At 56.4% G+C, this 14,129-nt stretch overlaps 1 protein-coding gene across 2 annotated transcripts in view; it reads left to right on the top strand.

The window, feature by feature from the left end:
- The window catches only part of ASS1 (argininosuccinate synthase 1), a 49,378-nt gene that overhangs the window by 12,636 nt on the left and 22,613 nt on the right, over nucleotides 1-14,129 (top strand). For both annotated transcript variants that reach the window (XM_019728854.3, XM_019728853.2), the window contains 4 exons: nucleotides 4,512-4,568; nucleotides 6,670-6,744; nucleotides 9,966-10,036; nucleotides 10,570-10,600. In XM_019728854.3, coding sequence (XP_019584413.2) covers nucleotides 4,512-4,568; nucleotides 6,670-6,744; nucleotides 9,966-10,036; nucleotides 10,570-10,600 — 234 coding nt within the window. The remainder of the gene's footprint in view (nucleotides 1-4,511; nucleotides 4,569-6,669; nucleotides 6,745-9,965; nucleotides 10,037-10,569; nucleotides 10,601-14,129) is intronic.

Genomic DNA, 14,129 nt, shown 5'->3' with positions numbered 1-14,129 from the left:
AGAGTGTGCCAGGCCGAGGGAACCGCCTATGCAAAGGCCGAGACACAAGGGGCATGAATCAAGAGCCATCGCCTGGAGAGAAGCAGCAGGATCAGGGCTGGGCCGCGGCCAGGCTAAGGGTTTGGCTTCCTCCTGAGGGCGATAGATTAGGAGGGCTCGGCTGGATGGGGGTGGCCAGCAACGCCCCCAGTGGCGTGTTGGGGATTGTTCTGGACTGAAATGGTGGGCTTCTATGATGGAAGCGGACTGCTGGGTGTTTCCACTAACACCCCAGTCGTGAGCACATTTTGAGCAGGGTGACGAGAAATCAGATGGGAGAGATGGGCAAACCTGGGCTGTTTGGGCAGAGATGTGTGTGCAGCCTTCTGCTTGAGGATCGTAGGAGAGGGGGCAGGAGAAGCCAGAGGTTTGGGGCCCACACAGCTGCTTCAGATCCTGGCTTCTCCCCCTTTCACGTGGTATTACTTCACCCGCCGTGCGTCTCCATTTCCTCATCTGTATAATGGGCGTAAAATAGAACCAGCTCATGGCGCAGTTAGAAGTAATGAGTACGATAATTCCAATAAAGAGCTCAGCATGGGACTGATATGTAGTGAACGCTCAATGAGAGGTTAGTGCCCGAATTGTGCGATTATCAGACCTGTACTGAGGGCTCCTGCCCGTAGAGGAAGGTCAGTAAGAATCAATGTCAGCACAGAATAAGGAAGCTTCTGAGCCATCTCATCTATCCATGATGAAATGAGCTGAGCAGTGAGCTCCCCGTTCCAGGAGGTATTTAAGCCGAGACCAGGAGATCAGGATTCTGGAATGGCTCCTGCCTGAAGAAGATCCCTCCAAGGGTACCGTCAGGACTGAGGATGGGTAGCATTCAGGGCTGGTAGAGTGACTGGGTGGGTGTATGTTAGGTCTGGCCCTGGCTTGAATAGCTCTTGGGGTCCACGGAGAGAAGAGCCTGTGTGCTGCGGTAACAGCCACAGCAGCCGTGTGCGCTGCTCCATTTGGCCACCAGAGGGTACTAGAGGCTTGTGTTTGAAATCTTCGTGGGCTGACCCTGGAGGAAGCAGCTGGAGAAGGAGATGGCCACCCAGCGTCCTCTGTTCCCCTCCCTGTTCCTGCAGGGCTGTGGTTCTGAGCACAACACCCTCTGCGGCGGTTGTTTGGCCCCTTGGGACGTGGGGATGTCCCTGCAGTTAATACTCAGTGTCCAAAAGAGGAGCAGTCCGACTTGAAACATCACTGGGGTCCTCTAAGAGCAGCGGTGGTGCCACAGCGGAGTGGAGGCAATGCTCCCTGGGAACTGCCATCTCTTCTTGGGGCTGATGGGCAAGGCATACACCTGTACCTCTGTTTCCCCTTCTGTGCCTCAGTTTCCACCTATTTACAGAATCCAAGGAAGCCCCCAACAGCTTCTGGAGACAATTTTCCAGAACTGAGGGTTTGAGTGGGGAGGACAAGAAAGGCCTGTGGTGTGGTCCAGAGAATCGTCAAGTCTGAGGCAGGGAGGTGGCAGGGAGGGAGGGGTTGGTGGTCTGGCTGGCTGGGGGCTGGCATCAGTGACTACATATCTGGAGGTGGGTGCATTGAGCAAGCAAATGAGGCCCTGTGGCCCCAGAAGGCAGAACCAGGGCTGTGTGGGGCTGGGCCTGTGGGAGGCTGGCAATCCCAGAGGGAGATCCCAGTGGGACACGTGGCAGAACTTGCTCTAGGGGTTCACAAAGAAGAGAAAGCTGGGGTGTAAGCAGACAGCAGGGGGCCCCCACAGCCACGGATCTCCAAGGCCAGTCCTGAGTTTGTGACGTCTGAATAAGTCAGCCACTGGCCTCTCCCAGCTTCTGGCTCCTGAGTTGGGCATGAAGGCAAGCAGGTCCTCGGGAGTCCTTGTTCCGGCCTCACAGATGTCACCTTCATGCATTTGTTCATTCAGACCATGTTCCAAGTATTTGTCCAGCATTTGCTTTCCTCTGCATGCGGACGCGGTCCAGCTGGGCGGGGGATGGACTCAGGGACTTGGAAGCTCTGACCCAGCAGAAGTGAGGGATAGGTGACACGGAGACATCGGGGGATCAAGAGTTCGCCAGTGGCACCAAGGGGGAAGGGTACAGCAGGCTGCAGGAACAGCCTGTGCAAAGGCCTGGAGCGGAGAGGCAGTTTCCCTCCCAAGGCCCAGCCTCGGGGGCCTCTGACAGAGCTCAAGGTGAGGTCCACTGCTCCATGCCCTGCTGAAACGCTGACCTCTCCCCACCAGAGAGCTGCACAGAAGCTGGGGTGGCCCTCCTGGGGCCTCCTCCTTCCCACCAGTTTTGAAGAAGGGGCCGGGAAATACGAGCCTGAGACTCCGGCAGGGGCACAGGAGCAGCAGTTTTGTAAATGGCGCCATCTGTATGGCTAGCCTGGGAACAGATGGGCGACCCCCTGCCACCCCTCCCAGTCCTGGCGGTGCCGCACCCACACTTACACACATATCAGCACGTGGATGCACACGGTGTGAGTAACAGCTCTGCCCCCTCCCCAGCACCCTAGCGTACTGCCAGGGGCGGCCCTGGACCCGGGGTCCTGAGATTTGGGAGTAAAAGGACCAGACAGGCCTCGGTCCTTGGCTGGGACACAGTTTGAACCAAGGGAACCTGTTTGGCTTCTGCGAGGGTCTCTGGCTCTGGAACAGATGGATGTCCCCGTGGTGGGTCCGGATGGGCAGACACCAGCCAAGGGTGCCTGTCTGAGGAGGCACAAACTGCCATTGTTCTGGGGAAACGTGAAGCCGTAGGGAGAAATCGCCAGGATATGCAACACTAGATCATGTGCCTTACAGAATGAGCCTGCTTTTTATTATAGCTGCCACTGCGCTAGGGACTGTGCTGGCCATGGGCCCTTGGGCAGGTGTTACCTGTGCCTCAGTTTCCCCGTCCATAAGCTGGGGTGATAGTAGAACCTACCTCAGGGGCCTGCCGTAAGGATTCAATGAGTTCGTTTTGTACAGAGCTATTGAGTGAATGTGAGCTATTAGGATTAGTGTGTTGCCTCCTGGCTGTGTGACCCTGGGCAAGTGACTTCACCTCTCTGAGCCTCACTTCCCTCATTTGCAAAATAGGTTTAAAAATCCTACTTGCCCCCGGTGGCTCTCCTGCGTGACAGCCAGTGCATAGTAGGTGCTCACTAAAGGGATTAGATGGAGGGTGAGTGGGGTGGTTGATCCGGTGCAGCCTGTGGCCCCGGAAGATATCGGAGAGGAGCTGCCTCCTCCCCTCAGTTCCTGACCCTGCGGAGAGGGGCTGAAACCTGTATTTCCACGTCGCCTGACAAGACTTTGGAAAATAACATGTTATTCCCACCGCTGGCTCGCTGTGCCCATGCAGTTTTCACAGTAGGCGAAAGGTCCCTCTGTTATTTCCACAGCGCTCAGTCTCCCTCCGAGCCGCCGAGCTGATGGGAAGCAGGCAGGATGCTGGCAGCCATTGTCTCTCAGGGTCTGGGCTGTGTGGCTGAGGCCAGCGCTGGGGCCGCCTCCTCCCCATCATCATCGGCAGTCTCTAGGGTGATGTCCACAGCTGACGGGGGTGTCGTTTTACTGCAGAGGACACGGGAGCAGAGTGGCAGGGCGACCCACACAGGGTGGTGGGGCAAGGAGCCCAGTACCTGGGCTTGGACCGGGCTCTGTGCCCTTGGACTAGTCCCTGCTACCTCTGGGCCTCAGGTTCCCTCTCTGTAGAGAGGAGCAGAGGGCCCTCAGTGGTCACCTGGTTCCACCCCCTCCCTCCAACCAGCCATTGTATAGGTGGGGAAACTGAGACTCAGAGGAGACAGGATTCCCAGTTTGGTGTAATTGGGTTGGTGTACAGCACCATGGGGCGGAAATCCTGAACTTCATCTCTGGGCTGGGGCAGGTGGAGATGGGGAAACTGCAGGAAGAGGATGAGGTGTGGGCGGCTCCGGGCTGCCTGGAGAAGGGCCTGGAGTCAGTGGGGCCAGGCCCCCAGCCCTGCACACGTGTGCACATACATGATGACTTAAGTGCATGCCCGCCATGTTCCCAGACAAGCACACCCCCATCTGCCACATGCCCACACATACATGTGTGCACACCCCACCCTGCTGTGTTTCAACAGTGCACCCCTTACACCCCACCACGTGCCCACATGCACACGTTCACACACCGGTGCACACACAAAAGTCATGGCATTTGCCACACATGCTGGGCACGTGGGCATCCTGTTTTGCACACCTGCCCGCCCACACAGCTCAGCTCTGTACTCAGGGGTCCTGACTACACCTGTGGGGCAGGAGCTGGCATTTCCTCCCCAGGAAAGCCCAGTTTTCGTCTTTAAAACAGGCTAATAATAGTAGCCACCTCCGAAGGTTGTGAGCTTGGAGGTGAGCACAGTTGTGAGAAGAGAACTATCCAGTAGGCCTGCTCTGGGCAGCCGTCATCCTGTTGACCGCGGGGCCCGACCCCTGCCCCACCCCCCATCCCACCCCATTTGGTGGCTCCTCACAACCTCTGTTCCTTGTTCCAGGGGAATGACCAGGTCCGGTTTGAGCTCACCTGCTACTCACTGGCCCCGCAAATTAAGGTAAGATGCGGCTCCTCTCAGGCAGTGGGGGCCCCTAGGGGCAGGGCACGGGGTTCTGGGAGGTTCCAGTGACAGGGACAATGGCACCTGAATCTTGTCCAGGTGGGTCGTGCCCTTCTTTCCCATGGGCAGCTCCCTCCCTCACGCCAGCTACAGGGGCGCAGCTCTCTCCTTTTCCATTTGTCCCTTGCACAGTTGCTGTCCAGGTGTCTGGGTAGGTCAGGGAGCTGGACAGAAAAACATCGCTGCCCTTCAGCCAGTGTCGTTGGCGCTCTGGGGTCTGGCTTCCTGGGTACAGGCATAGACAGTTCTGGGACAGGCCTGGCTGATTTCTGGGCTGCCCACAGCCCTCCCAGGCCTGGCCAGGGCCACCCAGCTAAGGCCCTGCCTCCTCCCAGCTGCCTGAGCCCTGACACCCTGTGTCTTGGATCTTTTCCTGGGATGGGAATCACCAGGATCCTGGGGAATTGTCACCTCTGCCCTTGGATGCCACCCAGGCGTGACAGCACATGTCAGGCTTGTCCAGCCTGTGTTCATCGCTGCTTCCATTCATTCATTCATTCATTCAATCATTCATTCAATCATTCAGTATTCACTGAGCGCATGCTCCAGCCTCCAGGCACACAGTGACAGGCTGAACAGTAGAAATATAATTCGTACCACAAATGCAAGCCCCAAGGGTAATTTAAATTTTTCTAGTGGCCACGTTAAAAAAAAAAAGATAAAAAGCAACAGGTGACATTACTTGAATAATATTTTATTGAACCCTATGTATCCAAAAGGGTATTATTCAACATTTCATCAATGTAAAAAAAGAAAAAAACCACAACTGAGATGTTTTACATTCTTTTTTTGTACTAAAAAGATCCGGTGAGTGCTTTACACGTGCAGTGCATCTCAGTTGGGACCAGCCTCATTTCAGGTCTCGGTGGCCACAAGTGACTGCCATAGTGGACAGCACAGGTGTGGGTCTGAGCTCCTCTGAGGCAGCTTCAGGCTGAAGCTACAGGAGATGTGTCCCTTCCCAAGCCCCCAAGGAGCTCTAAGAGGTTTCCATTTTCTTTTCTCTGAAATGGACCATCTTTTTCTGCCCCTTTAACCTGCCAGAGGCTGCTTGGGGGTGAGAGTGGCCTGGAGGTGAGCAGTAATGAGCTCTAATGATCCATTTTGACCCTAAACGCTGGGCGGCTGGGAAGCCCTGGGACATAGCTGGGACCGTAGCTGCTTATTGACTTGTGGCAGGCGGGTGGGATGGGGGGGCGGTGTCATTTTCTGAGTTTTTATCTGAGGAAGCCAAGCCCAGGGGCTGGGGGCAGGGGTCCAAGTTGGTCTTTGGGAGCTGGGAGGAAGCTAGAGGACACTCCCAGTGCCCTGGTCCAGCGCTGCTCATTCTAGAGCTGGGGGGTGGGCTTTCTCCCACCCTACCCCAGCCCCATCAGCTACACAGCCCAGAATCACACCGGCATCTCCATCTGTATGACATCCCACCCCCATTTGGGCTGTTGTGTTAGAGGCAGAGTCCCGGTTGGCTCTGGGGGTGAGTAGGGGCTCTTCATCTTGAGGACCTGTTCCTGACACCCACCCCCACCCAGGCTGGTGGAATGAGCTGGGTCCTGTCCCTTCCCCACTTACAGCAGCTGTGGGGCGTGGAAGAAATGAACGAGCAAAGTGGGTTAGGGGATGATGACTGTGGCCTCTGGGCCTTACATCCCAGAGCAAGGCCAGGCTGGGCATCTGTAGCTCTGTGGACCCAGTGATAGGGGGTCCTGGTCCTCTGACCAGGGGTGCTAGTGGGAAACTTAAAGCTTGTCTAGTTCAAACCCTCGGGTCTCAGTTGGGGACCCACCTGGGGACACATGGCCATTCTGCCATAGAGCTCCAAGCCACCCCTGGTATGGTAGGCCCTGTCCTTCGCTGCCTAATGGAGTCCCACTGCCCACCCCCATGGCCTGCATCCGCTCAGGGTGGGGGGGCCGCAGGGGACTCCTCCAGGTAACCGTTGGAGTCTCCAGACCCTTACAAGCGAGGCCACCTCTGCAGCGGTAGGGCCTGGAGAAGCCGCAGCAGGCCCCCCAGCGCTGACTCCCCGCCCCGTGTGTAGGTCATCGCCCCCTGGAGGATGCCTGAGTTCTACAACCGGTTCCAGGGCCGCAGCGACCTGATGGAATACGCGAAGGTAAGGCTGAGCCCACAGCGCCACCCAGCCCTTGCCTACTGCCCTGGGGACACATCCCTCCTTGGCTGTCTGGGCCAGCAGCCATGCCTGGGGGGTGGAACCTCTGTCCTGGCTGTCCCCCCACCACGGCACCTGTTGCCTGGGCCTCTCCGAGGGCAGTCCCCGGTCTGCCTCACGCCTCAGCCAGAGGGCTCCGGGCCCGCTCTGCTTCCCATTCTCCTGCTACCTCTGCTGTGCGTGTCACTCAGGGGACAGCCTGGGGTATGTGCAGTCCGTTTTCTGCCCCTCAATTACCTGGCTGCTAATTGTCCCCAGTGCTTTCCCAGGAACAGGTAGGCGCACCGAGGGGCAGTGGCCAACAAAAGCTTGTGTTGAGCCGGCCCTTTTGAAGTACAAGTTGCAATAAAACATATTAGAAGTTTTGCATCAAGATCCTTAGCCTCTCCCCAGGGTCCCTTTCTTTTTAGCGACTCGATGGCAGCCCTTGACAAACAGCCTCAATCAATCAGAGGGGGGAAAGCAACTCGGTGCACACACCAGAAAATTGCTCAGGTTTTTAAATAGCAGTCACCAGGGCTGGCTGTGAGCTCTAGCTGCAGCCAAGGTGCCGCGTGGCAGGGGACACGGCAGGGACGCAGCCCTGCCCTGCCGCCAGCATCCCATTAAGACCTGGAGTGCTCCGAGGAAAGAACTCCTCTGCCATCTGTTGTTTTATTATTAAGAGGGGAGTTTACAAGAGCAAGCCCATATGTTGCCAAACAAATTGTCAAATAGCAGAGCTATTAAGAGAAGGGGGTTGGCAAGGCTATTTCCCCCCACCCCTTCCTTTCCCTGATCATACAGAATATAGAGCCCATTTCATCTTGAAGAAGAATGAATTGGAACCTCTGCCCTGTCGACATTCTCACGCCTGCAGTCGAGGTTCAAGGGAGGGCCAGTGCTGACCCAAACATTGCCCTTTGTATCCGTTAAACTCCCAAACAAAGCCGTTCCTGGTCTCCCCAGAAAAGGTGAATTTTAGGAGTGTCGTCTGTCCTTCCCTGCTTTGGGGGAGAAGGCGCTTCACGCAGCTTCTGCCCCAAATAGCCTTTTGGACAGGAAAGTTTGCCGGGGAAAAACCAGTCCAGGGCCCTCAGCCATTGACTCTCCCTTGGAGGCTGGTATCAGGCTTGAGCTCCAAGGAATTGGCACTTTCTAGAGCGAGGCGGTGTTTCTGCACCCAGGAAATGACCAGAATCACTGAGCAGCATCCAGGCTTTGTCCAAAATTCAGAGCCAGGCAGGATCTGATTGAGCTGAGACAAAAATCAATGAGGCTTTGAAAACCACCGCTTTCAAGACCTGCCCGTCGCCGCGGCCAGAAGGTGCTGTAGGAGCCTCATAAAAAACAGGCGTTCGCTTCACTTTCCATCTCCCTCCAAGTCCACCGTCCAAGGGAAAAACACGCAGAATCACCCCGTCTTTATCACTGTCCTTATACTTAATATTTGTTTTAAAAAGCCAGCATATAAGATAGGACATTAGAAAGCAGGGCAGTGTCCTGTGTGCACGTGGAAGATGGTTTTATTTTCTGTACTCAATTACAAGGGGAGTTTTCTGTTTGGGGCAGAGGAAGAGGGACCTCAGGACAGAGGAGAGGGGGACACAAAAATCTCTTTGGTCAGGGACTATCGCTATTTTTGGCTTTTGGGTGTACCTCCCTGCTGAGCGGGGCTGCCTATCCTGCTTTCTCCTTCTTCCCTTCCCTTCCTTTCTCTTCTGGCTCTGCCAGAGGCCCAGTGGGAAAGAGAAGGCAAGAGTGTTTCCAAACCCGCACCCCCCAACACAGGCTCCAGGACCAGCCACTGGTTTCTCAGTCCAGCTGCCAAATGAGGGAAGAGGGAGTGTGGACCCCCGGGGTTCTTCCCGGTCTGCACAGGTCCCCACGCTGGGCCCCCTTTACCTGGAGAGAGCACAGGGCGAGTGTGTGGATTTGACTTGGCAACTTTGGGGAGACAAGTGGCCCCCTGACATTGAGCAGCCTCTAAATGAGGTCTCCCTATATGCCGGTGTGGTTTAAATTGAAGAGCATACAAATTCTAGACTGGATGTGGGCTGTCTCCTAGTGAAGCTTGAAAAACAACCCCCGAGGGTTTTAGTCTAATTTATTTTGAAATTTTAAAGTGCTGATGAAGGAAACACGGCAGCTCCTTCGTAGGAATGAGCTAAGCTGAGCCAAGCTGGGGAGAAGCCCCATCAGGACAGATGGACCAGGAGCTCCGAGGTTCTGGGACCCACCGAGGTTCTGAAAAGGGGGTTTGGGGGCAGTGTCCGGTCTTGCTGGCTTAAAGGGTCCAGGCTGGACCTCTGAGCTGCCTTCGGTGCTGGGAAGCTGCGGGGAAGGGAGAGCAGGATATAATGCATGTGCTGGATGCAACCAGGTGTCAGCCAGGGCGGGGGGGTGGGGGCAGGTGTCTGGGGGTCACCTAGGGAACGAGCCTGGTCTTTAATCCCAATGGCTGAGTAAGGTGGGCCTTCCAAGTGGCGGCCAGCAGCTTTTCAGGCCCTGCATCTCAGTGGGGATGGGTTTTCTCCTGAACAATGGATTGGGCCATTTGGGAAGCAAAACAGAATCAGAACCAATAGGGAGGAAGAAGGGTCTGCCTGGTTGTTCCTTTTCAGGGCTGCAGAAATGTGTGTGGCCATTATGCCCGGCAGGGGAGAAGGGTGGCTCCTGGAAAGGGCCACACCACATATCGTAAATAAGTGCCATGAGCTGGAAGCTCTCACAGGCATGCCTCCTTTCCTTGGGTCAACATTAAGCCCCCACGCGGGCACAGATGCCTTGGGTGAAATCCACAGGGGAAGTTCAGTCCAGTGCAGCTCATAGGGTCACCCTGGGCGTCCGCAAGTGGTGCTGGGAGACTCTAAGTGCTTCAGGGGCCCTTGAAGGGTAGGCTCAGAATCCTCTAGAAGGAAGCTCCAAGGTCAGCGTCACTCCACATCTCAGACACATGGTCTTGTAGTTTCTGCATGGGCACATCCAGCAGCAATGGGACCCTCACTGCCTCCCCCAGGCAGCCCAGGGGAGAAGAAGGAGATGGGGTGGTCCAGGGTCTTGTCTGCATGGGGGCCAGAGTTGGGGGCTATCTGCTACCTTGAAGGAAAATCAAGGCAGCTGGGCCTGGCCCTCGCGTCTGCTTCAAGCTGCCTCACGCCTGCTCTGTGTCTCCTTACCTGCAGCAACACGGAATCCCCATCCCAGTCACCCCCAAGAACCCATGGAGCATGGACGAGAACCTCATGCACATCAGGTGAGACGTGTCCACAGTTCTGCCCGACGTTGGTGAACGCCTGCCTGCATGGGGCCAGGATGCAGTGGTCCCTGCCTTCATGCAGTGGGGGCCTCAGGGAGGACAGACCACGTCATACCCAACTTATTCACAGCTCTCATTGGAGCTCTGCTGAGGGCTAGGGGCAGACAATGGGCACCTGGCTTTGGCTGGGGTATCAGGAAGGGCTTCTCTGAGGAAGTGTCATTTGAGGTTAAAACCTCAAGGATGAGGAGGGACCAACCAGGGTGCAGGGAAGAGCATTTAAAGCAGAGGGAACAGCACGTGCAAAGGCCCTCCAGATGTGGAGCCCCAAGCTCTTCCTTGCAACCTGCAGCTCCCACAGCCAACTGTTGGGTCCAGAATGTTCCAGGCAGGGTTGGCAGCAGTTGCTTTGGCAGAGAGAAAATGGCAGACTAGACTGTGTTGGGGGGTGAGTGTGTCAAGGCACAGCTGTGTCTCTCTTCCCCTCCCTTACTAACTTACTAACCCCCATCTTCCCTTTCCTTCTGCAGCTACGAGGCTGGAATCCTGGAGAACCCCAAGGTAATTTCTGTTTCCTCCTCCGAGCCGGCCACCTTTGGTGGTAGCTGCTCAGCGCCCATGCTGTCTGATGTGTTTGTAGCCTAATTTGAAATTTCACGGGAGGCGGGCATGGGGCTAGGGCCGAGCCCTGCCTGTGTCCTGGACCCTCCCCACAGGGCCTCCCACCGCCGGCCCACTCCATGCTGCTGCTGCTGCTGCATTTTAAAATCCCCCCCCCTTCCCTGTGCTCTTTTTCTAATTGCTGCTGGGATGAATAGGGGAAGGAAATATTTCAGAGCAGCAGAGAGAGAGTGTGTGATTGTGAGACAATAAAGAAGCAATTAGGCAGATGAGACACTTGTGGGAGGGCCCAGCCTGTGCTCACCAGCTCTCAGGCTGCCGCCTCAATTGGGTGGGGGGAGCACAGATTAGAGCCTCAGGACCCACTTGTCTGGGTTTCTGCCCCACGCCTGCAAGGCAGGCCATCCCATCCCAGCCTCCTGGGCTGGGCCTCGGCCCTTTTTGAAGTTTAGGATTTCTCTCCCTGGGGGGTTTCCCTTTGTGTCTCCCTCTGCCCACTGTGGGAAATGGGGGAGGCAGGGTGAAATCTATCCTGGCAAGAGAAAAATCTCTTTGTTCCTGAGGGAATGTGTCTCCATGTCCTGGTTCACCCCCACACCCAAGTCAGTGACTGGTTTGGGGGTGGGGTGGGCTGCTCGTCTGACTTAGGGAAGCAGTGTGCTGGGGGATGGGTGCTGGGCAGCTGGGCCTGGGGGATCCAAGCAGGCCAGCTGGAGGGGAGGGAGGGTGCCCAGGTGGTTTGGGTGAGGGTGGGGAGAGCTGCAGCCCTGCCGGTGGTCTGGGCTTGGCTCCTCGCAGGGACCGGGCCTTTTGGTAGGTGTTGGTGATAATATAACACGTGCCAGTGACCGTTTCTGGAGCCAGGCTGGGGTTTAGGATTTTCGCTGGCTTACCGTCCTTGGCTCTTGGCTGTGAATAGCCTCATTTTATGGGTGAGGAAACCGAGGCCCGGCAAGGAAGTAGGGCTGGTGCCCAGGTTACCCCGTCGCAGGAGCTATCCCTCGTCTCTGTGGTTCCCCCACTGCTCATGGCCCCCCCACTCCCTTCACCTCCTCAGCCCAACTGTGTCACTCAAGACAGCCGGCACCCTTGCCCCCTGGGGGCTGATGGCCCCATGAGGCTGCTGCCTGCTGGCCACAGGTTTTTCCAGTTCATGCTCTGCTGACCCCGAGACACTCAGGCCAACCACCCCTAATTAGCCAGTCACTCAGCGCCAAGCAGGGCGGGAGAAGCTAAGCAGAGCATAGCAGCTTCAAGGTGGGGTGTACTCAGGCCTGTGGGCCCCAAGCATGCTGGGAAACTTTTCCCCATACCTCTCCAAGCAGCCTATGGGCTCTCATCTCAGGACTGGGGGAGCAGAGCTGAGGCCAGAGGGGAAATCACCCCTTGGCAGTACTGGGGTACAGGTCCCTGTGTGACCGTGACAGGTCCCCTGCCCTGTCAGGCCTCCTATCTCATGAGGGTTATGGGTGGATAAGTAAGTGCTAGAGAGTGCCTTTTTAAGGATTCTGCCATCCGATGAAGGCGGGAAGGTTAGTGCTTGGGTCCCAGAGATTGGAAACCTGGGTCTGAGTCCCATCTTTGCTTCGATTGCTCTGTAACCTTGGGCAAGTCACCCAACCTCTCTGAGCCTCCGATTCCTCATGCACACAGTGGGAAACCACGGCACCTCCCTCTTGGGTCATCGAAAGCCACTTGGCCTGACCTTGGCACAAGGCAAGGCCACAGTCATAGAGCTGGGGGTCCAGCCCTTCCTCCTCAGGCCTGCTAAGAATCTTTGGGAGGAAGGGGACAAGGTGCCCTCTCATCCTGCGGGAAGGCTAGGCTGGGTGAAAACCTCATTTCCACTGAGGATTGCAAGGCCAGGCCTAGGAGCCCAGGGTCGAGCCGCTCTTTCCCAGCCTGCCCTCTGCAGGGCAGGGGTGCCTGTGCCGACTGGGGGCTCCCCCAGGCTGAGCTCTGAGTCCTCGCTTGCATCTCTGGATCTCGTGTGCCAGGGGCGCAATTGTCCTCCCAACCCAGGAACGAGGGGGCAGCGGCTAGGGGCCCAGGAGAAATGCTGAGCCCCGAGCCTCCCAGCCCCCGAGGAGCAGGGGACACAGAGCTTAAGGGAACCAAGCCTCCTCCCCCTCTCCCAAAAAAGCCCCGAGACCTGCCGAAGGGAGGGTTTGAAGGCAGATGGCGGAGCCATTTTTCTGCCTCCGTGAGGGCTGATTGAAGGGCAATGAGGCAGCTAATGCGAAGAAAGATAGAAATTTACTTGCTTTAAGTTCATAGGCCCACAGTGAAGGAGTCCATTCAGTGCCGGCCGCCATATCTGATGGATGAATAAACCATTTGCAGCATCGATCATGCCTCTACATCATGGTTCAGTTCATGGGCCATTTGCTTCCAATTTCTCCTCTTCGGCCTGTTTCATGCTTTCTTTTGCCCTCTCCCCCCGCCCCCCCCCCCAGTGTATCTCTCTCTCTCTCTCTCTCTCTCTCTCTCTCTCTCTCTCTCTCTCTCTCTCTTCCCTTCCTTCCCAACACCTCTCCAGAAAACATTGGAAGTGAGCCCTCCTGCGGGGATAGATAAATAGATGGTATTGATACTCAACAAACTGTTTGTCATCTGAACTGGGCTCTTAATGGGGAAGAGTGAAAAAGGCAGGCTCCAGCCATCTTGGAATGCAAAGCAAATGTCACTTTATTTCTATTTAGTTATTTTATTTAATCGGTGCTGTCTGGGTATCGGGAGGGAGCCTCCAACAGCTGCCTCCTAGTGCTGGGACACTGTCCTGCGGGGTCTCACACCTCCTCTCTTCCACATGCAAACCTTCTCATCCCATTTGGGGCTCTTTAAGAAGTGTGGCAGGAGAAGTGACAAGCACCAGATACAAAACAGAGGGTCATGCACGGCGCAGGTGGGGGTGGGAGGGAGGCCTGCTCGAGTGTAGGGGCTCAGCGCTGGCACCTGGTTTGAGCTCAGCCTGGGCTGAGGGACCAGTGAGGAGTCCCAGGCAGGTAGGGACGGGGCTGCAAAGTCATGTCGGTCATCAGAAGTCCCAAGCTCAGGTTGACTTTGCCTTTTGGCTGAGGATGGCGCCCGGACCCATGTGTGCCCAGAGAATGTGGTGTTTGGGAGGGCTCGGGGGGCTGGGGAGCTGGGCCTTTCTCTGAAACCCCCCAGTGCCCGTCCCATGGTTAATGCTGCGCTGTCTCTGATCACATTGTGTGTGATGTTTCTCGGCCCTCAGCTTATTACAGTGGCTGGAAAACTGCTGGACAGGGCGTCCAGAGTCCCCAGGGCTGGCTCCCATGCTGGTGGGGTCGGGCAGTATGATTTGAACCAGCCCCTGTTTTGTCCTTGGTTTTCTATCTGGTCCATGAAGGCATGAGACTGGGGGTCCTCCTTAAAGATGCTGCTCCTCCTTGGGTCTGTCTCTGAGGTTGGTTCTGGGTCCTTATTCCCACCCCACAAACAAAAA

The sequence above is a fragment of the Rhinolophus sinicus genome, chromosome 16 (genome assembly GCF_057876585.1).
Source record: "Rhinolophus sinicus isolate RSI-liver-muscle chromosome 16, RSI-T2T, whole genome shotgun sequence".
NCBI classification, from domain to species: domain Eukaryota; kingdom Metazoa; phylum Chordata; class Mammalia; order Chiroptera; family Rhinolophidae; genus Rhinolophus; species Rhinolophus sinicus.
The sequence above is the reverse complement of the archived record's forward strand: the minus strand, read 5'-3'. Positions and strand labels throughout refer to the sequence as shown.